Source organism: Tachypleus tridentatus, chromosome 11, assembly GCF_004210375.1.
Source record: "Tachypleus tridentatus isolate NWPU-2018 chromosome 11, ASM421037v1, whole genome shotgun sequence".
In the NCBI taxonomy this organism is placed as follows: Eukaryota; Metazoa; Arthropoda; class Merostomata; order Xiphosura; family Limulidae; genus Tachypleus; species Tachypleus tridentatus.
Window position 1 is genome coordinate 74,472,152 of NC_134835.1, and position 24,519 is coordinate 74,496,670.

The following is a 24,519-nucleotide window of genomic DNA, read 5'->3' on the forward strand; positions in this document are numbered from 1 at the left end:
GTACAGTTTTTGACTTATGTTAACACTTAGTTTTTTGATATGTAAAAAAAATAATACAAAGGTGGAAATGTGTTACTGGCTTTATGTTAGTCTATAAGTCAAAGATTAATTTTTCTATATACTAGTGTTTGGAGTTTCCAAGTTTTGTTGTTTCTGAATAGTACATTTATACTGATTTCATGGCAGATCTTAAACTTACATTTATTGCTTTATAAAAACAAATTATCAACATTTTTTATGAACTTACATTTATTGCTTTATTAAAACAAATTATAAACATTTTTTATGAACTTACATTTATTGCTTTATTAAAACAAATTATAAACATCTTTTTATGAACTTACATTTATTGCTTTATTAAAACAAATTATAAACGTTTTTTTAGTCTCCACATTTCTGGAAGCTGAATTTTCATATATCAGTGACATAAAGTAAAAGCCTCATTTAAAATAATTTTGATCAGTAATTTGAACCCATTAAAACATGTTATTTTAAAAGTAATGATCACAATTAACTAACATACATTTTCCAGAAGGTATACATATAGTCATTGTTTGCTACATAATATACTTCCAAATATTAAAGAAAGTATTTTTATAGGCATCTAAATTTAGCAGAAATTATTTTTAATGAGTATGCTATGGATTTCACATAATTGTATTCTTGTGATCAATAAGTTTTACAGATCAAAGTAGAACATACATTTCATTAGAAAAGGTGGCAAGATGTTTTTTGTGGTTAGTCATTTATTATTATAGTGTTTAATTTTGTTTATTGCATTTTGTTTGTTTCCAAAATAAAATCTTGATAACTGTCGGTCTGATCTTATAAAAAACGATTGTTATGCCTGTATATAGATGTGTATGAAAATTCTGCGAGTATTACATCTTCAGGTTTATAATGTAATGAGAAACATATGTACACAATTATTTTTATTTAAATTTGTACATACCTATGAAAGATTACATATTAACAATGATACATTTAAAACAAAAACATAAAAAGTAAACAAACACTAGAGCTTTCTTCATATTACAAAAACAAAACTTCTGCTGAAAATTTGTACATGAGGTATTTACACCATTTGTTCATAATAGTTATCAATCCAATAATAATGTTTCTATTAACCCTTTCAGTGGGGCTGGGATGTATATTTCCTCGTGCAGTTCTAGCTGTAGCAAATTGGTTAAGATGAATAAATCAATAACATTTTATTAAGAAATTGTTGAAACTTCTATGCAATTAAAATGCTCTAAATTTGCTTCTTATTAACAGACGGATAAATATTTTTGTGTAACTTAGAATGATAAGTTTGACATGAGTGCATGTCTGGTGTTTGAATTATCTTGTACTAACCAAAAGGACCTTAAATTTATATTGGCATTACTGAAATCAATGCATTCTAAATTCTTTAATGGACAAGCTACATAATTTAATATTTTTCTCTCATCACTAAAATTGTGAATTTTTCAATAATAAAAGACATAATACCCAGTCAATTCTATTCCTTCATCAAGGTTATTATAAAGACATGAGATTCCTTAAGTCTCCTAACTTGAACTGAGCCCACAAACAGATCAAGGTTTCACTTTTTTTTTTCTCATCAAAATTCTCAGTAGCATTGCAGTGATGAGTGAAAAAATTTACTTCAACTTCATATACATGTAACATAACCAAAACTACTTTAACTATGGAAGTTTTATGTATCTTTCTTTTGAAAAAACAATAGCACATGCACCACTGTTTAACTGAAAGGCACATTCCTTTGAAAATTTAATTTTATAAATAAAACAGATGAAGAGCATTATTAAATGTTTTACTGGAGATTAAAGAGCATACATGTATGTTATTATAAACTACATTATGTAAGAATCTATTAGCATCACAAGTTTTCTTGACATAGACACCATACGAACAAATAAAATATGCACATTGATATATATATAAGGCTGTTTATTATGGATTATTTTAAGTCACAGCTATAATGAAAAGTCAAAACTTGATATTTGAAATATACTAGTAACTAAACTATAACAGTTCTAGGTTCTGTTTCCAGCTGTTTACAGAACACTGTTCATTACTGCTAGAAATTAATTTTTTAAATCATTCAAAATTCTAACTATTCTTTATTCACTTGGATAAATGCATGAAACAATGTCCAAGGTATTCTCTTGACTTTAAACCTAACAGCATCTAAATGTTAAGAATAGCAGCCTAATTACAGAGCACTTAGTTTGACATATTACCTTGGTTAATTAAAACTCTTGTTTACCATCTCAAAATTGGACTAACAATTTTTTAAAGTTTTGATAACATGTGAGCCTGGTACTATTGAAATACTCCAGGTTAGTCAACCAAAATACTACAACTATTCAAGATGTAGGACAAGTTCATAGAATGTGGTTATATGTGATGACAAAAATAATCAACAGAAGAAAACCTGATAAACAAGTTCTAAATTCCCATTTGTTTCAATTTTTTTCCATGTGTATTACAATAATGTAGAAAAATAAGATCAAACATTTTTTACAAAATGGTAAATAACAGTTTTAAAAATAAATGTTATTAAAGTGCTTCAGTCAGCTTACATAATTTCATTGTTTATTAACTAAATTCAATAATTACAATACGTTGTATAGTTTAAATTGTGATTAATTCAGTTACTTGTGAAAATTTACGTTTTGCAATATTATTTGAATAGTAATGAATAATTGTGATAGTTGTTACATGAACATTGATCTTAGCATACTTTTTCATAAAATAGCAATATTTTAAAAATATTTTATTTTGAAACATGATTAATTTTCTGTTTTATAGAAGAAATATTTACTCCTTATTTTCAATGAATGCTAGTGTAATAAAAAATACTATCTGTTTTCTACAATTAATTCAGTCTCAAAAGTGGAAAATTCATGTATGACAATAGTTATGTTGCTAGTCAAAGAATGTGTACCATAACTGTGTTCAATAATGTACAACTGAAAATGATGCATCAAAGATTAAAATTCCTTTGTTATACTAAAGGAAAAGTTTATTATTTACAATGTTTGTATTCTTTATTTAAATAATCTATATATTTCTTTCTCTCTTAACAGATATCAACAAACAGATAAAATTGTATGTAAGAGAGTAAAAACAGTCACTTCTACATATTCAACTGTCATACTGTAACATGATTAAAGTTTCAACTACACATTTTTTCAGCTATAGATTATGTATTCTTCACTGAAACAAATTCTTGATGTATGTACAAATATTTGTGACACTTTTCTATATTTTGTTTTTATGATATCTGTAGGTACATATGTATAGATGTCATACACAAACAAATCAGAGCTCTGAATTATTATGTACTTTTAACTATGCACCAAAAATTTTGATGTTTACATATTATAACAACAAATCTATTAGACTATACACGTGTACACAACAAAGTAGCTTATGTGTTTATCTACAGATAATGTAATTTTGGTACTTTTAGTTTATATATGAAAATTAGTTTTCTTTAGTAGTTTACTGATCTTATTAGCACAGAATCTTTATGTTCCACTCAGTACTTTATATCTAGACATCTACAAGTATTTGTACATTAAATACCATTTTACCCCATCTGGCAAGTATTTGACTTATTAGTTGTATAGGGATGCAATGTTCATTGGTAAGTAATTATAATAACAATTTCAAACATGTTCATCTTTTCACTGATGTTTAATAAAATATGTACAAATACTTTAAAAGTAAATGCAGACACCTATATATATATATATATATATAAGATAGAGATAATCCTACACTAGAGAAGTCCATATCTTTACATTTTATAACTTAGCAACACTTAGTTGTCATTATCAAAACAATAATTGTAATTTTCAGCTGTTTCTGCATTTTCATCATATTTCTTAAACTTCCAGTTTAGTCTGAAAACAGTTTTAATTCATCTGAGAGCTGTATCTTTATTATAGTGGATATCCTAACATTCAACTTTTTTACATCTATTGTTATTTATATAGAACTGTCTGATATCCAGTAATATATGGGTGATATGATGTGTTTAAAAATGAAAAAGTTGGTAGGTTAAACCTTTATGGTGTTTCTTAGTTCACTCATCTTATATGTTTACACCCCATGAGATTGAGTTTCAAACCACTAGCAGTGGCATCTTGGGAATGCTACATGAATTATATCTACTTGGGTTAAAAGTTAAATGTGTTCATTCACATGGATACTAAAAAACTGCTCAGATATTGTATGTAATAATCCAATGATATCCTACCATAAACTGGCATATTTTACACATGACAATTAAAACTGAATTAATCTGTTATACACTTAACCAGTTTATCTTAATAACTATTTGATACCTTCAATAAGAAAAGTGTAGAAAGTAAAGGCTTTGCAAAATGATTAATACAACTTAAACGAAAAGAGCAGTCAGTCAGTTAAATAAGTACGTACACTATATTGTTTGAAGGATATGAGAAAGCTGAAGCTTACTTTGGGTGATTAGATTTACAATCAAAAACACAGATTTCTCAACTGTAAAACATTCTTTTTTTAACCAACATTTAGTGCATAAAAATTAACATTTATTCGAAATTATTTTGATGAACATTATATATAACTATCTACTTGTCCAATTGGTTTAATTGGTTCATTTCTTGTGTAATTGCCTCTTTTAACTTATAAAGATAGGCATTTTCTTCTCCCATAAAATTCTCTGTCAGTGTAGAGACTACAGATCTCAGGTCAGGGTGTTCCACTGGTGGCCAGTTATGTTCAACTGTATTCAGAAGACTTTTAATTTCTTCCAATAAATGCTTCTCATTACTTTGTGCATCCCTGAAAAATAAACTGAGCCTATTAAAATACAGAAAATTAATCTCCAGCAAGTACCAAAAATTCTAAGTCACATCTTACTTAATTCAAAGTGATCTTTCAGCAGATATATATTCTAAAACCAATTAACATATTTATTTTTAAATTTTCACCTAAAATAGCCCTTCTCCTACATATTTCTTTGATTGGCTATGCCAAACAAATTATCACATTTTTTTATTTAGTTGTAAATACAAAATCATTTAATTCTGACACCATGTTCAAAACACTAACTAAACTTGAGCAAAAAAAATAACAATAAATAATAATCTACTAAAAAAAATTGTTAACAACTTCCATACACACTTTCATGGATGTAAATTTTCTCTAGATTCTTAACAGAACTAAACTATTAATTCTAGTATAAACAGATGACTCTTGACTTTTATTTGTATAGCAAAACCCATTAGGTTCTACAAATGTCCACAGACATTTGGATTTAATATAGGGTTTTCTGCTATTAAACCATTGTCTAATTAATTGTAAATTAATAAAATATTCACAATCTGGAATATGATGACCCAAAAAGTTATTTCTCACAATAAACCTATCACAAGCTTACAGTGTATTTGTATACTAAAAGGTGTGTGAACTTGAAAACTGGCAAAATATACAAGTTTATTCATACTATTTATCACATCTTTATTTACATATATTGTGAATTAGTTATCAACGTTTTTTTCTTCCCCTCATTATAAAGATTGTATTTGTTGATAAAAGCCCACACAATTAAATATGAGAAGTACACAAACAAATTACGTTAAAGTATTATCTTTTTGTTCCTCAGTTTTCTCCAACTCTGCAATGGCTGCTAATAGACGTTCATGACTAGCTTCTGCATGCTGCTGCTGAAGTTCTCTTTTCTTTATTTCTTCCTGAAGGATGCTGACTTGTGACTGTTATCAGAGAGATAGTAATGTTAGTACAGTAAATCAGAAAGATAAATTATTTTCATAGTGTATCACATCTGACTTGAACTTCATTTGTGTAATTTTTCAGTAAAAACAAAATTATAAAATCTCTTTAACCCACACCAGTCTATATTATTCTCACTGTTATGGTCTAAACATACATGATGTCCCAAAAGTCTTGACCCATAGGGAAGAATACACATTTATTTTTAATCTATTTATTATTCAAATTGCATACTGTTAACAACCACACAAATATAAGAGTATGTGCCATTTGGGTATTTCATTTTGAGAAATATGTACAACTGACATTAGAAATGTGTTTAACTTGAAGAATATAATGTCTGTTTTCCCTATGAGTCAAGTTCTGGAACACAATATACAATATGGGAAAGTTCTTGACAAACTAACCATTGGTTCAACAACATCTTACACAAGCATTTAATGTAACTGATGTATCAGGTCATCCCTTAAGTAATGTCCAATTTTAGGTTCACAAAAAGAGAAAGGATTTCAAATGCTTTTAATGTTATTTAACCAATAATGTATGTTCCATTATTCTTAATTACTTCCTGCCAACGATTCACAAGCTTCTGAATACTATGTCTATAAAATTCTGGGGGATTGGAGGAAAAGAATGTAGAGTGGGTAGTTTTGATATCTTCATGTGTTCCAAGTTCTTTTCCAGATGTCGAGCTTTTTTATTGCACTTGTCCCCTTGCTAAACATTTTATTCACCCTCTACAACCTGTCTAAAAATAAAATAAGCCTTAAACTGGTACATAGCACAAAGCAAACAGTTTCATTTTACTACCCAATTCAGTATGAAGAGTGAGGTTGAGCTTGTAAAAAGTTTAAGCTCATTCTTGCCTGAATAATTTACACAGCAACTCAAAAATTCTCTTCTACCTGCAGATGAGATCACTATTTAGTTTTGGTTGCTGTAAGAGTAGAAAATGTTGATGTGAAAAGCAAGTGAACATCTTTCACTTTTGAGACATGTCATGATATTGTTTGTGAGTTAGCATCCAGAATTTTCAGAGGTTTTGACTTGAATTCTGCCTGAAGAGTTTTAACAGTTAAATAGTTCTATGAGCTTCTCTTCAGCTACCTCTGGCAGTTATGAAGTTAGAATGCCATTGAGTAGGTTATGAATTCAATTATGTTCTTTCAATGATTCTTAGAATTGATTTTTAGGTGACACTGAAACTGTTTCAGATGAATATATACAATGCCACTAATACGACTGATTTCTTTTGAAAATTCACTGAGGTAAGGAAGTGTTTCACAATTTCCTCTCTCAAACTAGTTTTTTCACAGCATTAGTGTTTTTGCAAAATGCTAGCATCTTATCACTTCGCAGCAAAATATTGCAATTCCAACCTTGTATCAAACAATATGATACAGGTATTAGAAACCACCTTTCATTCTTAAAATGTGCTGTTAGTATGGGGTTGCAGTCTAACAAAAAATATAAAGTTTCTCTTTCAACTGCACAATGCAAAAAGAGTACTTTCACAAGAAATAACCATTGAACTTGTGTATGCAGCAAGGGCTTTATATAAATGGATCCCATTTTCCCATAAAAATGAAAAACAGCTTGCTTTTTAAAGTTTCACAAAGTTCCAACACTCATTGTATCATTTAACACTTTGCTTGCTTTGAGTTGCAATTTGTTTAAGCTTCTTTAGTAGTTCAGCCATAAGTCAGAGAGCTTATAACACTAAAAATTGGGGTTTTAGCACATGTGGGTGGTCCACTGTGTAATTTTGTGCTTATACCTTGTAACAGTGTCCCATGATAAAGGGACAGAATTGAAGGCCTCACCATAGCTCTTTCCATGCATGAGCTCACACATTTTCTAGCAGTAGGAAGAACTTACAACACTCTTATATTGTATGGTTAATGTTCTATGTAAGATTGGTAGGAAGTGTGAGTGGAAATATCTGTCTATAGGAAATACATTTTAAATGTTGAAAAATCTTAACTTCTCATACAGTACCTTACTTCTTCTCACACATTAGCTAGAATACTATACTGAAGTAATGGAAGAACCAGTGCAAAAGTGAACTCTTCAGAAAGAGTCAAAGGGACATCCCATACAATACAAATGTGCTGGAGCATACTTGTCAGAGACTGCACCTTGTCTGGACCAGGGTACTCTCTTTATGTATATTGAAGATATATTTCACTAAGTCAGGCAAAAAAACAAATACAGTCTCAAATCTGAATAGGGTATAGAGATGTGACAAATCCTAGTGTAGCTAAGATATGTCAAAGCATGTGGTGGGTCAACTCCAGCCCAAAACCAGGCAGATATGTGGTAGGAAAAGGGTCCTTACCATCATCATTTCAAATCCAAGAAATAGAAGGAAAAGAAAACTCCGTCCTGCCAACTACATGAGTGCACGAGTGCTGTTCCTGCACACCTAACACTAGGTCACCCAGGAATCCAACAATTAAACAATAATAAAATGGGAAAAAGCATTTATAGCAGGTCAACTCCAGTGCAAAAGCAGGCAACATCAGGTATTGTTTGACTTGTTTGTGATTGAAGGAAGGTCCCTACCAACTACATGAGTGAGGACTTATGCTGTCTGATCCAGATCCTGTCCAACACCAGAACACAAGAAACTGATATTCATGCAGTAGTAGGTCAGGGAAAAGCCAGCCTGAGGGGTGAACTGTACTTGGTTGATCACCTTCAGTCCAAAACCAGGTGGCATTATGAATTTGTGATCTGTTCCATAACAGGAGAAAAGTCAACATCATTTACACCAATAGAATAACATTCAAGAGGAAGCCTCCACGGTCTATGACCCCAGTGGCTAGAAACTAGTGAGTTGAAAGGACCCATGTACTCCAATAAAAGAAAAAGGAAAGTAAAATCTCACTGGGAAGTCCAGAAAGAGCACAATACCTTAAGACAGTGCAATGAGTGACCACATATTTAAACCATATTTTTATAAGCAGGCATGTTCCAGTTCATTCAACCTAGACTTGAGGGATGGGTAGCTATTCCAATACTGCTTTATTCACAATGTTCCATGAGTATGCATGGTCTGTATTGGGACTTTTTAGTAAATAATATACTGCAAGTAAATCTTTAATAGTGGATACTCATCTCATCAGTGAGTGCTGTCAGGTCTGAAATGGTTGCACAGTGCAGATTCATATCTGTATATTCTCACAAACACCAGATGCTATGTAATGGGATCCTGTGACAAAGAGGAGGGCCCTTTAAAAGTGAAAGTAAACAAACTTATCTAGTCAGAGCCAGTAAGGTAAATGTAGAATGGTACAGAAAGGAAGCATGGCAAAGAAGAAACAGCTGGATGATGAAGATAATGTGCAACTAAACTATTTGGTGTTGTCCATATGCCAACTTGCAAAATATCTCCAACCAACAATGGAAATCAGCAACCAAAGAGCAAGATGTCAGATTTTATTAGAGATTATGTGGCAGAGTCAATATGTTTATTTTCATCCAGAGAAGATTACGTTAAACAAATAAGTTGATAAAACCATCCTGTAAGGGTAATGAGAGAAATACCTGAGAGAGAGGAGGAATTTTGGGAAATAAATAGATGGGAGTGTGAACCTTGATAAGATGCAGAGTGGGCTAAATAATATGAAACTGCAAAATGCATGGACAGGACAAAGAAGACCATCAGATTAACAATAATAGTGAGAGATGGACAGAAAGGAATTAAAAGTGAATGTGGAAATAGCTAGAAAAGAACAACCAGGACAAAGAAGTATTTATGAATGAATGATGGAAAAGAATATGGGAAGAGTGTATGACATACACATCAGATCATGCACGAATAATTTTTTTTTTTCATTATCTTATCTAATCTAATAAGTTTCTAATTTTTACATCTTCATTACTTTTATTATAATTAAATAATACATATTAAAAACAAGAAATATAGTACTTTAGCACTTGGGCCTTTTTCTTATTGTTGTTGCTGTCAACTGTCAATGAAACTTAAGTCTCCTTTTTTTATACTAATAGTACATCAAAAGTTGGCTTGCTAATGGCTACAGATAATGTAGTATAAAACATTAGAGAAAACTATTGACAATTTGGCAAAGATGATGTTTGACAGGTGGGCATTGTAAGTAGGTCTGAATATCTACTTTTATGGTCCTATTGACAAATAACACACATACTATAAAAATCATACTTTGCCTGAATAATATCTATATGATAATGAATAATTTATGTTAAAGTCCATACTTCTTAAATATGTGATAAGTAAATAAGAAATAAGGGAAGACCTAGAAAACAAATATCACAATTGTCATCCTATGGGAAATGGAGAATGATTTTAAATATTTCCTTATGAAATTAAGAACTTACAACTTATACAAGACTAAAATTTGAATTATTAACTGTGTTTTGATGCCAAATATATTTATATACAATGATAATAAAGTAGTTTAATTACATTAAAAATGTAATTTTGACCTGCCTGTTCCAAGAGTGTCAAATTTAACACAAACCAGTGCAAATTATTTACTTCAAAAGTACTGTCCTAAATCAGACCAAGTTCTTTTCCCCAACACCTGCTTTGGAGCATACTGTCATCGATATGGCTTATTCATTATTAACATTTGCTGAAACCTCATTTCCATTTGCTTTTATTGTTATATAATGTAGTGGATCATTCCAGACATGTAATGACACCATCCTTTCTTTAATCATAAATACACAGATGTGAAGTACTACATTTAGATTGGACTGGTTGCTTAATGCAGATCAATGAAAAGATGATCTCAATGAACTGAACTGAACAACTGAGACATTCTTATTACAAAAATCAATAAATATTGTTTTATTTATATTATGTATGTGTGTGTGTGTATACAAATGTATTAAATGATGCCCTTTTAACATAAAAAACCCTTTTAACACATATTAATTACTTGTATTTTTACCTCTAACTCTGTAATATTTTTTCTGAGTTGTATCATTTCAGAATTCTCTTCTTTTTGGGCTTTTTTCTTTTCTTTCTTCACATGTTTCTCATAATACTTCTTTACTTTAGATATCTTCCAAAAATAAAATAACTTCATTTTAAAGATGCAGAAAGTAGCAGAGTAAAATAAACGAATCAAACAGTTATACTATTAAATATTATAGAGAAATAAGCAATTTCAACTTAGTAAGCCTCTACAGAACTTACCATAAACCTACCAAAATATATGAATCACTTAAACTACCTATATATACGTAAAATGAATAACAATAAAGCAACTCAAGAAACCAAAGTACTTCTCAAGATATATATTCTGAAAGTTCTCATATTATTGGCCTTTGTTTGTTGTGATTTTACAAAACAATTTGATTACTGTATAAAATGTTGATGTGTCTTAAAAAACAACCCAGAATAAACACTTGATAGCATATTAATGAATAAAATTACTATCTTGGTATCATATATGAATGTAGTGTATTGGACAAAGTTAAATTTTGTATCTTACTTGTAACTATTTCTAATATGAAGTCAGTCAATGTGATCACCACTGTATTTAGAAAATAGTCACCAGTTTCCATATTGTAACATTTAATATATTTTGTGTATCTTCAGAAAATTTGGCAAGATTTTAGTAAACATTAAAAGTCTTTTGTACACAAGAAATCAGACATTTTAATTAAGTTGTTTTAACCAAAAACTGCCTGTGAATATATCGAGTAGAGTGTAGAATATTCGAAATATAAAGTAATTTTTCATGTTAAGATTAAAAATACTTATCGTCATCTGAAAATTTTCAAATTTCATTAGTATAACTTCTAAAAACTTATAAACAAACATAAAACTTTTTCAGTAAAAGTTTGAATTTTAGGTTATTTTCTTTACCCTAATTCTATACAAATTCAGTCGATTTCCCTGAATTTGTAACCACCATAATAAAATACGAAATAAATCTAAAACTGTAATTTTCCTACAAGGAAACATGGATGGCTACGGCCTCCAAGGGTGTGTCAAGTGGCAAAGACACATGCTGATCAACCAACAGTGCCACCCCTCCATGCACTCATCCATCACACAGCCTGTCATTTCTGTTTAAAGAAAACTGCCAAAAGGTGACTGTATTGGCAGGTTTCAGAAATGTGTCCTGTAAGGAAAGACATACAGGATGGTAGGAAGCAGTCAGTGTTTTGATCTCATCCAGATTAGAACGTAAACCTTGACAGTTCCATTGTATCAGGGTGGTCATTTTTATTTACATGTAGGCGAACTGGGTGGAAAACCCTTCTGTTTACGACCACGTCTTTTTTTCTTACTGTTCTCATTCGAGGGAAGTCTATCAAGCTCCATGTATCCTGCCCTGGGTCGATTGGGCAGGTCTTTGCTATTGGAAGGGGATTCCAGAGACTGAGGACTTCGACAAAAGATTGTTTTGCATCTTGAGGTTTGGAGAAAAAGATGTATCCAAGGTAATGCCTGTACCTGGAACCAAAGGATGTGGATCTTGGTGGAATGTATATAAGGGACAGATATAGGTGTTGAAGTTGATTCATCAGCTTTTTAACCATTTGTTTGGAGAATGATTCTTTAGGAGGTACAGAAATCTCTGTCTGCACTCCCACTGTAGTTGTGGAATGAAGTGGAGCAGCATATGTCCGAGATGAGGTGGTGGACAGCAATTTTCAAGCCTCAGGATAGGTAATATTATGAACTGTTTTCAAACACTGCACCTTTTTTTCTTCCAACCACTTAGGGTAAGAATGAAAGTATATTAGGCGAGAGTCATTGCAACTGATGCAATGAGGGTCCGTTTCACACTCGTAGGCATCATGGTCCTTGCCACTGCAACAAGCACACGTCAACAAACCACAACATGACGTCTTTGAGTTACCGAACTGTTGACACTGGAACATCAAAGAGGGTTTGGAATGTATGGTCGTACCCTGCAATTAAGATAACCTGCCTTGATGGTGGCATGTGGACGTGGTGATGTAAATGTGAGAATGAGGACATTGGTCAGCATTATAATTCCATCTTTGCGAGTGGATATAAGCCTCACTGCAGAAACTCCTTGGATGGAGAAACCAGCGAGAATCTCCGAGTCTGGGATGTTCTTCAAATCCCTCTCAACAATAGCTCCTCGTGATGAATTCAAAGTAGTATGAGGTGTAGCCTCAACAGGTATATCCCCAATTGCCTTTGAATGCAAAAGGAGTTCAATGTGTTGAGATGTGAATGTTTCCACCAATATGTCACCAGATCGAAGCTTCTTAACTGACTTTAGAGAGCCAGGAAGACCCTCTAGTCCCTTCTGAATTAAAAAGGGAGACATTTGCCCTAAAAGTTGGTCTGAAAGTGAATGCAATATAAGAAAATGAGGTACAACAGATGGTACAAAAGGTGAGGACTGCTGCTCAGAATCTTCAAGATGTGGTCTTTTACTAATAGACTGTTTTTCACTATTTTATTAAGACTTTTAATTGAAGTATCCATAATAAAGAGAGGGAAATTTTGGTGCCCACTGACCCCACCTACCATGGAGCCTACGAGAGGATGCACAACAATGTCAAACAAAGACTGCAGCAACGCCAGTGTTTTGTGAGCACTATACCCAAACACCTGCATCAGATATAATGTCCACAACACCTGTTGAGAAATCGAACACTGGTACTCATTTGATCCTAGCCTGAGTGGATCAGCCGATTAACCCAAGGGGGACCATCCCAAGGCCACCTGTCTACAGGAATTCAAGGCCAAAGTGGTGTGTTAGGGTTGGACCCTTCAACCACCAGAATCCTCTCCTCCCCTTCACAGGTTGCCACCCACAGCAAACACGTGGATGGATGTTTAGACCCCAGAGGAGGTAAACTGAAAGAACAGAACCTCTACTGGGAGGTCCCCTCACCATGTACAGGAATCCACATACCAAGGGGGTGCCTGACTGTATAGAATTTAGACTCACTTTTTCTTCTACTAGGTTAATCTCAACAGTGATCATTTTGATCAGCCACCTCTAGTCCTTTTTTTTTTCAACTGTTTTCTCAGATTTCCGAGATTTATGGAGTCTCCTCAGTTGCATTTGACCTTGCACCAGCTCCTTCCTTGCTAGCAGAAAGGACACCAAGTGACTACTTGCTTCTTCCTCCTCCTCTTGATAGTACTTTCCATGTTAAGAGATTTGCAACTAATTTATATTATGGGACAGTATGCTTTGGCATATCACCATCAAGAGGAAGTATATTTCGATTCTCAATGGATGGACCACTTTTGAGAAAGAGTTAGAGATTTTACTGATGTCTACATCAGACAGTTTGTCTCTTTATTTTTTCTTTGGTTTCCTGGCTGGTTTGTTGTTGAAATTTATTGGGTAGTGACAGTTTGTTAGAAAATGTTTATTTACCATTTTCTGCCTTTAGAGAGTTATGGAAAACTCCATTTCTGCATCCCATGCTGTTTGATGGAGTTTAGAGATGTTAGAATCATGAATTGATAGAACCCATTTACTTTCTTCATTACTGTTGTTGACTTCTCACCTTTCTTTAGCATTAGATAGTAATTTGAGAATATTGACCTGTCATATTTCCTGACCACCTTGTTTGATTCCCGTAATGAGACCATTCTTATTCTTGAAGATCTTTGACTTGAGCAGACCAATGAGAACAGCAACAGTGACTATCCCATGGGTGGAAGAGCAGTGGGAGCACAATTACACTGCTTTCTGGACATCTAGAGTTCTTACACCAGAGATCCATAGGTACTCCATATTCTGGCTTCAGGGTTGGCCATTTGATTCACATCACCTACACCATTATCTGCATAACCTGTTGCATTTATAACTCAAATAGAACAACTAGCCCCCATTGGGCTTCAAGCCACGGGAAGAGCCATAAGGCATGGGTAGTTCTCTCTCTTTTAGGAATGTGGGCATCCTTTTGGTATGAGTAATTATGAGGTCTCTCCAGTAGTCACTTCATAACCAATGGATCATGCTTTTCAATCTTTTAAATCATCCTGTCTTATTACTCAGGAGCAACACTGCCAAGTGCAAATGGTGGTTGGATTGAAACAATACTACTATTGGGGTACCCATTCCACCACCTTGTCCCAAGATTCATTTGTTTACAGATACATCTCTTCATGGCTGGGGAGCTTATCTTTAAGGTCAGGAGTTCCATGACAGAAGACAAATCTAGCTTCCATATCAATGTTTTTTTAACTTCTTGCTGCACACCAGGTATGGTTGTAATTTGTCTCTCTTGAAGGAAAATATTGCCATGATACACTCTGATAATTCTATGGTAGTATCTCAGCTTTCTCATCAAGGAGGCACATAATTTAGAGGTCTTTATATTCATACCTTGAATTTTCTTTACTGGGCTCATTCCTATCATATGTTTCTCAGCATACTATGTTCCAGGAGTAATGAATTTAATTGAATATCACTTGTCTTGATCAAGATGAATATTTTCAATGGAATAGATGCTATGCCACAAGGTTTTTCAGTGAATTTACTTTCAGTTCAGGTCTCCACTGACTGATCCTTTTATGAATCACTAGAATTTTCAACTGCAGTTGTTTTGGTCTCTGATACCTCACCTTGAAGTGTTTGCAGTAGATGCATTCAGTCAGAACTGGACAGGTTTACATCTGTATGCTTTTACCCTGATTCAGTTATTGTCCTAGTTTCTGACTATGGATCATTGTCAGCTCAAACACTTTGGTATCTGCAGAAATGTCCACCTCTACCTCTTTCACACTGGCTGTTTCTGCTGAGACAACTTCAATCAGACATTCTTTACCCAGATGTTTAAAAATTCAATCTTCATGCTTGGAAGTTATGTGACCCCATGTCCAACATAAGAGTTTAACTTTTAAGATTTCTCTGTATTTAAATAAATCTCTCCATAGACCAACAATGGCTGTTTATCAACAGAAATGGTATCCTTATCATCAGTAATGTATTAAAAGGAATGTAAATCCCTTTCATCTTAAAGTATCTACTATGGCCCATTTTATGACTTGGATATTTGAGAGGTTTTGCTTCATCTTTGGTGACTTTATACAAAGTATCCTTATCCAAAATTTTTCAGTATCCCAAATATTATCAGATCCACTCAAATACTTTCATATTATTCAGCCCAAACTGCCTTTTCGATTACTGAATTGGGATTTTAAAGTTGTTTTACAAGCATTGTCTCATCCTTCCTTTTGGCATTTAGCTTCATGTTCTTTTTTGTTTCACCTTTGTCTCAAATGATATTTTTGTTGTTGTTGGTTTGTGGTCATCACCAGTTGGAGATGCTTACAACCCATGCGCATAAGACTTTTTATCATTCCACATTTGTCCTGCTTTGCCCAAATAGGCCTTTTCTTCCCAAGACTCTGGCAGCCATGGAAGGGAAAAGATGAAGATGAAGGAGAGGAAGGGCAGGATGAATTACTAGTTGGCCACTTCAGTGTTGCTTTCTTTTTCATCATGATTCTGGTGGTTCAAAATGCATCACTCTAATCCATTTGTCAGCCATTTCTCACCTCTATGACCACTCTGATCCTAATCATCTGCTATGTCCCATTAGTGGCCCTCAAGTGTTATGTGGCTTGTACTAACTTATTTCAAGGTACTAAGAATTAATTGTTCACTCATTTGGATCCTTCAGTTTTCCGTGACTTATTTTCCATTATTCTAATGAGGTGGTTTCACAAGTTGATTCTCATGGCTTATAATGAATTATCATTACAGTTTGTAGCAGGCTCTAACAAAATGAAGTGTTCCATAAGACTATCTAGGTACCTACTGTATGGTATTACCATATTATCATGAACCACCACTCATAGATTATCATGAATAAAGGGGATCCTGCTTATATCTGCTGATCTTTAGGTGGAATAAATCCTAGTTGGTTTGCTTTTATAAATATAAGAAATTTGGCTCGCCTGTTGCACAGTTTTCACAGCACTATTCTTCATGACTTCTCAATGTGAATTGCCTCTCAGAGTCCTTACCACTCCCACTTTCCAGTTACTGAGGTGGTAAACAGAGGCTTTTCATCCAATGTTTGAGTGTGTTGCTCCACTTTTATAGAAGAGGACAAAGTTGAGGGCCCTCGTACTTAGGCCCCTAGATGTTTTCCCAGATGTCAATAGGAGTGGCACCAGCCTTCATGAGAGCTTACCTGTAATTCCAGTTCAGCATTGAAACTACACTATTCAATTTGGGTGTACATGGCTCTTCCCTTTGATCAATGTTGGTTTCGTATATTGTTAGTGGATTGATATAAGCTTTCACTGTAGAACTGTGAGAATGGATTATGATACCCACAAGGTAGTCACCAGTACTTCTAGAGGTGATGAAACCTACATCAAGAAACATAACACACAGTGGAACTCCCTAGTGATAAAAATGGGTAAAGGTTGGAGAAGTTCAGAACATGGAATAGTAACAGAATGGATTATGATAAGTCAATTCCTTATAAAAGGAAGAAAGTAATCAAAATCATGTTGTGCTGCCAGAAACTCCAAAATGTTGAGATAAGACCTCTCAGCTGTAATCCACTGTCCTGAAGCTTCTTGTTGATCAACTCACATCTCATAACCATGGAGAGAAGCATCTGTGAAGGGATGCAAATCCAGATCAGGTAAAGGAAGTGGTACACCCAATGACATGTGAGTCTTGTTCAACTACCAATACAGCTCACCAATAAGCGAAGAAAAAAAGATAATGGGAGAATCCAAAGGTAAAATGCCATTGATTGTGCAGAGTTCATTGATCAAATTGCATGTGTGCTTGACCAAAAGATATAAGTGCTTTCATAAAAGCAGAAAAAGAGGGGGCAAAATAAGCATGGAGAATTTATAGTTCCTTTTCAATGGAGTCGAAGAAGAGAAGTTTGTGCCTGACTGAGGTTGAGGTTACAAAATACCCAAAGGGATAAGATATTTGGTAGGTAACAGAAAACACTCCTATAACTTGTTAATCCAATCTACTCAAGCTACTGTCAGAAGCAGATGAGTGATCTATGAGCAACTCCAGTTCAGAATGAGCGAGCAGCAGTGATGTAAGCAACCCAAAAACATGCATAAGTCTGGCAAATGCTTTGATCCTCTGACAAAGGATATACAGAGCCAAAGCAAGCTCAAAGAGCAAGAAGCAAAACTGATACACAACTGGTGGACAAACTGATGACAGCATCTTGACTTATGAAAAATAAGAATATGGAAATAAGCAATCAAAACATATACCTTGGTCACCCACATCCTTGGAAAAAAGACTTCATAATAAAATGGGGAATATACACAAATTGGTTGAGGCGTCACAGATAAATCACAGGATGTCAGATCCCAGTTGTCTTTGGCACCACAAACAACCTGGAGTAAACATGTGGGGAATAATGGCTGATAGGTGTGATAGCTTTCTGTGATAGAAAAGACCATAGTGCCTCAGATAAATGTCAACTGGTAACAGGATCTTGAGGTAATGGAAAAGACTAAAGGTGCTGAAGAAATGGGGAAGTGGAAAGGAACTGGATGAAAAGTCTTTCAGATAAAACTTGGATAGCCCAAGAATTGGCAGCAAACTCCCACCTTAGGGTAATAAAATTAGCCAAACAAGCCCTTACTGGACCTGAACCCACAAGGTAGTCACCAGTACTTCTGGAGCTGATGAAACCTACATCAAAAAACATAACACACGGTGGAATTCCCTAGTGATAAAAACAGGTAAAGGATGGAGGAGTTCAGAACATGGAATTGTAACAGAGAATTGCAAAGGCTCAGAATGAGATAAAGGAGCAACTTAAGATGAAAGGGTCAAATGTCACATCAGAGATTTCTCACGTGATTCCAAGATCTCAGTTATACCCCTCAAAATGAAGTAATGGAGAAATTGAGCCTCTGCAAATCCAGATGATAAGTGAATGTGAAACAAACCTTGGCCGAGACAGCATCCCTACCCAGAAAATCCCAATAGTAAAGAAACCACATATGAAGAGATAGAGCTGAAGATAATAATCCTACCAAGATGGAGGTAATAAGGAAGAATGTATTTGCTAACATTCCCTCAAGTGACTAGTAAAATGCCTCATAAAAGAGGTATATAGTGGACAAGGATTATAGGAAAGTTGTAGAGGCAAGACAGAGGAAGAAAAATTGGGCATGGGATAAACAGACAGAATTGTCAGGGTCAGCCCCCATACAAACAATAGATTGCAACTGAGAAACCTATGTCAGAAAAAGAGGTAAAATAAAATACTGTGAGGAAGGGGTGTCATACAAATAAGTATGGAACAAGATTATAAGACAAAGAGGAAATTATAAATTGGAACACACCTGAGAAATAATGACTAAAAGTCAAAGTTAGGCATAGCAGGTTACACAAGAAAGGTTTCTGAAGACATGGCATAATCAGTTGGAGGTAAAAGGCTGTCAAAATCCTCATTGTCACAAACAGGTTTAATGGATTCAGGAGAAAGTCTTGCAAAATCATGAGAAGAAGGTCGACACATTTAACAATCAATTTCCGAACAAAGGAAAGCTGAGTTCTACTGACTTAAAGTCTATGTAAATGTGCTGGAAATAGGTTGTAGAACTTCTAAAGGTGATAACATGATGAAGAATTGGAGATAAAAAATAAGAACAACAAAGGTAAATTATCATGTAAAACTACAGAAATAAATTGTGGTAAAAATATTTCACTTTCTATGAAATATTAAATAAAAAAAAGCTTGAAGAAAGCACAATAAAAAATGTCTGCATTAAAGCATTACTTGATGAGTATTGAGAGCTTGGCAGAGTTGAACAGAGGGAGTCACATGCATCAGGAGAGTGTGCTGTACTCCTATTGGTGGAGGTCATCCCATGATGATTTATGTGTGAAATGCTACTTAAAAACAATGATTGTTGTGTATGTAGAAATGCAAAGTTTATGGCATGCAAAAATTTTTTTTGCACATAGAGGACAGTACTGAATGAGAATAGCTATATATGTGAGCAGAGGTAATGTACTGTATCAAAATTACCCTTTTTTTCATTTCTAGGGTGACTAAAGACTGTAACAGAAAACTGCAATTATCTATCATGAATAGCTTTGAGCTTGTGACAGTCTAGATCTGTTTATACCTAGTTTTATTGCCTTTGGAACTATGCCTAATTAATAATACCTCCATACAACTTGTAAATCACATAGCCATGTTGAAGAATGTAGTACATGAGCTACTCAGGAACAAACCTTGTGAATAATTTTTCTTATTCATAATTTTTCATTATCTAAACTAATAAGTTTCTAATCTTCATCTTTTAATTAATTTTGTAACAACAAATAAAAAATATACATTTTAATTGCCAATGAAATTTGAACCTACCTTTTTATAATGATTGTAGTACTAAATTTTTATTTACTTAAAAAATTCACCTTAGAACACAGAATAATAACATGCACACATCAATGTCCTAACACTATTATAATTTAACTGGCTTTCTAACTTTTCCAAGTCTGTGTTAACCTTATCAATTGTGTATTTTGTTCTTCTATACCACATAAAATATTGACAACCTATGAAAATTTTTGTACATCTTAATAGTGACACAATCACAATATTTAGAGGTGGTTGAAAATTTTTGTGGTTTTTAGTTTTTACTCTTTTTATTTTATATGTAATTATGATTAGGTAATTATAATTATACATACTACAAACTTACAAAATTTAACAAAGTACTTTATTGCATAATTTAAAAGTAGCAAAAACTACAATATGATTTCTAGTTTATCCAAAGCTGTAATAGTTATTGGGTGAACAATGGATTAAATTACTCAAAAACTTCATTTTATTCTTACCTGTTGTTTTAATTCATTTACTTGCTTGTCGTAATTACTTATTAAGTCAATCTGTGTTTTTTCCAATTGATGAACTGTTTCTTTAAATGAATGTGTCTGAAATTAAGATTTCAAGCTATCAACAGTTATTTCTTCAATTTTATTTATAAAATATCACTTCTAAATATGACCAAATTACATTTTATATATAAGCAAAGCAACTTAAAAAATCCAAAAACAGTGGTTCTATCTAAGATCACAGATATTTATGACAGTGATTCTCTTCTTCAATGCACTTCCTACTTTCCTACAATAAAAATATTACACTTAATGGATATTAAAGATAAACATGTAATCTACTTTTTGTAATCTTACTATAATGGATATAGCATGTATATATGTATCTAACTATGTGACCAAAATAATAAATACAATATGGTGTCATCTATTGAATGGCACCATATAAACAAAAATCCATGAAATATTTCACTTTTTGGGTGTCTTCAAGATATTTCGACAGAAAAATAACTGTAGTATGTTGCGACAACCATTTCTTTATCACATAACATACTTTTAAAAAACATACTCTTCTCACAAAAAGAACATGACTCTCTCTAGGGCTATATGTGAGGATTTGATTATATCCTTATTGATGTAATCTGTAAATATAATAAAAACTGATTTCTTAAAAAGCTTATTTTTTCAATAAATGGTGCCACTTTTAACATATAAAAGCATTACAGTTTATATCAGGATAATATAAACACTCTTCTCACATAATACCTCCCACAAAAGTCCTTTTCAAGAAAATATTCACCTTTTCTAAACTTTTTTTAATGAGGTATGAATACCATGATTCGTAATTATTACCGTAAACAGCTACTTATTGGGTGGCATTACTACAAATAACTATAATAAAAGTGAATCCTACATAAAGTAAACAGAATTCTAAACATTCATGGATGTTACACTTACCACCACTTTTCACACTATCAACTTTCTAAAATTTTCAAGGAAATTGCTAATATATTTTGAAAGCTCTATCATATAATCAGCAAATTACTTATGTGGTTTCATAATGTTCATTCTGCTCATTTTCTGTTTGAACCAATTTTGCAACAACTAAAAACAATAAAAGATAATAAGAAACTACCTCTTGATATGCTTTTTCCAGAGCTATTGAAAGACTCTCATTCTTCTTCTCCAATGAAATAATCTTTGAGTGAGCATCCTGCAACTGCTTTTCCCAAGCCTGATGCTTTTCTTTTACTGCTAAATCTACTTCCATCAGTAAGCAGATCAGCTCCTCTTCACAGCCTGAACTAATGCCTGGCTTACTTGGTAAACTAAGAAAAAACCAGCAACAACAACACATCATTGAGATAAATAGAATAAACAGAATGCACAGCTTCAAGTAACAACATATGGAATGAAAAAAATTTAATGTTCATTACTACTCTTGAAACATATGAATGATAGAAATATTGTGCAGTTTTGGCATTAAGGTACAAGTATTTAGCTTTATGCTAATTTTTTCTAGTATAAAATTTATACGGTTCTCAATTTGTAGCTTTTTCAGAAGATCAATATGAGAAATTCAAAATTTCATTCTCATTAATATTTTACTCTCCAATATAATTCAGTACAATTTTTCAAATGTTTGCATACATAACTAGAAATGCATTATTTGTCAGAAATTATAATTTCCAGTTAAAAATATTACATAGCAATTTCTAATACTATTACAGACTACTATATTATAATAAATTAGAGAAGATCAAAATTGTATAGTTAATCTGTTCTTCAACCAAATGAACAACAGAGCTGATATTAGAATATATTTTAGTAATAGTATTTATTTACTGGATACAGATACTGAATCATTTTCAAATTATAATATACTTTGTAATCAACAAAGTAGATTAGCCTATATCTACTGGATATGGCTAATAAGGCATTTTCCCTTATTTAGAGAAAATAGTCATCTGTAATCTGATTCATATTACCACCATTTCTTAAAGTATTATTTGTTAAGGATAGGAATTTTGTCAATATTTGTAATCACTTTATATCACATTATCCAAATTGTGTGGACAGATATATATATATGTACACACACACACTAAAAATCTGATATTTTTTATTTATTAATGACCTGTAATTAAAGAATATTCTTTTCAACATTATTCTTTATGTTATGATATTACACTAAGCAATGTTTTTTTTCCTGTGCTACAATTAATGTAAATTTCACATTGTATCATGTTCAAACATTCAATATGTTTACTATTACCTTATAGGATGTTATAAGGCCTATTTTTTTGTAACCATGAAATTGTACCATACAAATTGCAACGCACATTTAAAAAACGTTCAGCTAAATCGTCAAACATTAGTTTTATTGCTTAGGTTGTTTTTAGATTCTCGGTTGTATGTAAGACAAAAACATGTTACTTCATAAAATTAACAGCAAGATTTCATGGTCCAATTATGTGCATATAAGGTTGACAAATGTTAACGCATTTCGTGTAACTTTCCTTATTAATTGTTTGATACAAACTACTAAAGTGCGGCATTCCATTTCATTTTCTCGGTTAAGCGGCTGAGATGCATTGATTTTAAAAACTTAATTTCCACTATTGTTACAACCTTAGAAATACCAAAGATAATCAAACACCAAAAAAATGTTCTTAAAGAGTTATTACATGGTAAGCCTAGTTATATTATAAATTATTATATATGAATTATTTCTGTTAACGAGTTGATACAGCTTGCATTGTCCTTGTTATTACGAGCAACGTTGAAAAAACATAAATGAGAAATATTTAAAATTTGCAGTTAAAGAAACACTATTAATACATTGCTAATTTAATCTTACAATTCGTACATACTTCAAGTTCACATTCAAAGGTGATTCGTTCGCCATATTGTAAACAACTCACTTTCACTCTAGTGCTGAAATAGGCTTTGATAATTTTGAGTCTTTCTTCGTAAAAATGTTAGTGAAAGAAATATTATATATAAATCAAACGATTTTATACATATTAAAACGAAAACTTTATTTTTGAATAATTGATTATTTTCACTATTATGTTGAATACATTTACAGGATTAGAAGTTATATAACTTATCTTTGTGTACTTTAATATCCTAAGACTGAAAATAAACACTGTGTCCTGATCATCGTAACATCAGAAAACACTGGTAATATTTGTCATCATTTATTGAAGGAAACGAGGATTAGCGTCAAAGGAAGAAAATAATAATAAAAAAAACAGTTTAGTGACAAATAATAAATAAAACTTTAAAAAACACTGGCATTGATAGGTGTTGAAAACAGAGATGGTATACATAAAAGTGAGTGTAAGTCAAGCAACTAAAGCGATGCATGAACGAAAATGAAATTACCCTTAAAAGCAAATCAAAACTTTTTAAATTCTTCTTAATAACTAAAATAGGAAAGTAGACTGCACGTTCAGCAGTAACACAGTATCGACTGCATTAGACAGTCTTGTAGAGTGAAGAAAAGACTTGGACAACAATTTTAACTCTTTCAAAAGCGAATATAATCTCTCCAAAAGCAACAAAAATATCTTCGCAACTCATACTTTCCGTGGTTCACCAATCACAGAACATTTTAAGAATTTAGTGCTGTTTCCCACATTATGTGAAAGCACTAAAATATTCTCACAGAATATCTATCACCCCTAACTAAGTCCTGCATAGTGTAACACCTATGAATAATAGCACCCATGACTAAGCCGGTTCTAATATGAAACTCTAGTACAAAATAAAATGTTCATTACACTATTAAGTATATAACGTCACGAGAGCGAGATGTGTACTGTCTGCATGTTACAACCCTTTTCTCTTTACTTTAGATTTGTTCCAAGCCGATTTGATTTTGAATTTTATAACAGTTTCAATTAAAGTGTGATTCGTCTAA

At 32.6% G+C, this 24,519-nt stretch overlaps 1 protein-coding gene across 5 annotated transcripts; it reads right to left on the reverse strand.

The window, feature by feature from the left end:
• Positions 1-917: 917 nt before the first annotated feature.
• On the reverse strand, positions 918-23,769 carry LOC143232475 (uncharacterized). Of its 5 annotated transcripts, none has more exons than XM_076467998.1 (6): positions 23,516-23,767; positions 21,727-21,919; positions 20,595-20,690; positions 10,731-10,844; positions 5,635-5,771; positions 918-4,839 (listed from the first exon to the last, which is right to left on the reverse strand). In XM_076467998.1, the coding sequence occupies exons 2-6, from the start codon at positions 21,859-21,861 to the stop codon at positions 4,626-4,628; spliced, it is 696 nt and encodes a 231-aa protein (XP_076324113.1). In that variant the 5' UTR covers positions 21,862-21,919; positions 23,516-23,767; the 3' UTR covers positions 918-4,625. The 5 variants fall into 5 exon arrangements, with proteins under 5 accessions (XP_076324113.1, XP_076324111.1, XP_076324112.1 ...); XM_076467996.1 differs by having other exon boundaries at positions 23,465-23,767; XM_076467997.1 differs by lacking the exon at positions 23,516-23,767 and adding an exon at positions 23,452-23,496.
• Between the last annotated feature and the right edge of the window lie 750 nt (positions 23,770-24,519).

What these genes read in the sequence shown, in the direction of transcription:
- LOC143232475 (XM_076467996.1), bottom strand. Translation starts at nt 23,499, where the DNA reads ATGGCGAACGAATCACCTTTGAATGTGAACTTGAA. An exon ending in CCTTTGAATGTGAACTTGAA is followed by an intron (nt 21,920 to 23,464) that starts GTATGTACGAAT and finishes GTTTTTTCTTAG; the next exon opens with TTTACCAAGTAAGCCAGGCA. An exon ending in TAAATGAATTAAAACAACAG is followed by an intron (nt 10,845 to 20,594) that starts GTAAGAATAAAA and finishes TATTTTTGGAAG; the next exon opens with ATATCTAAAGTAAAGAAGTA.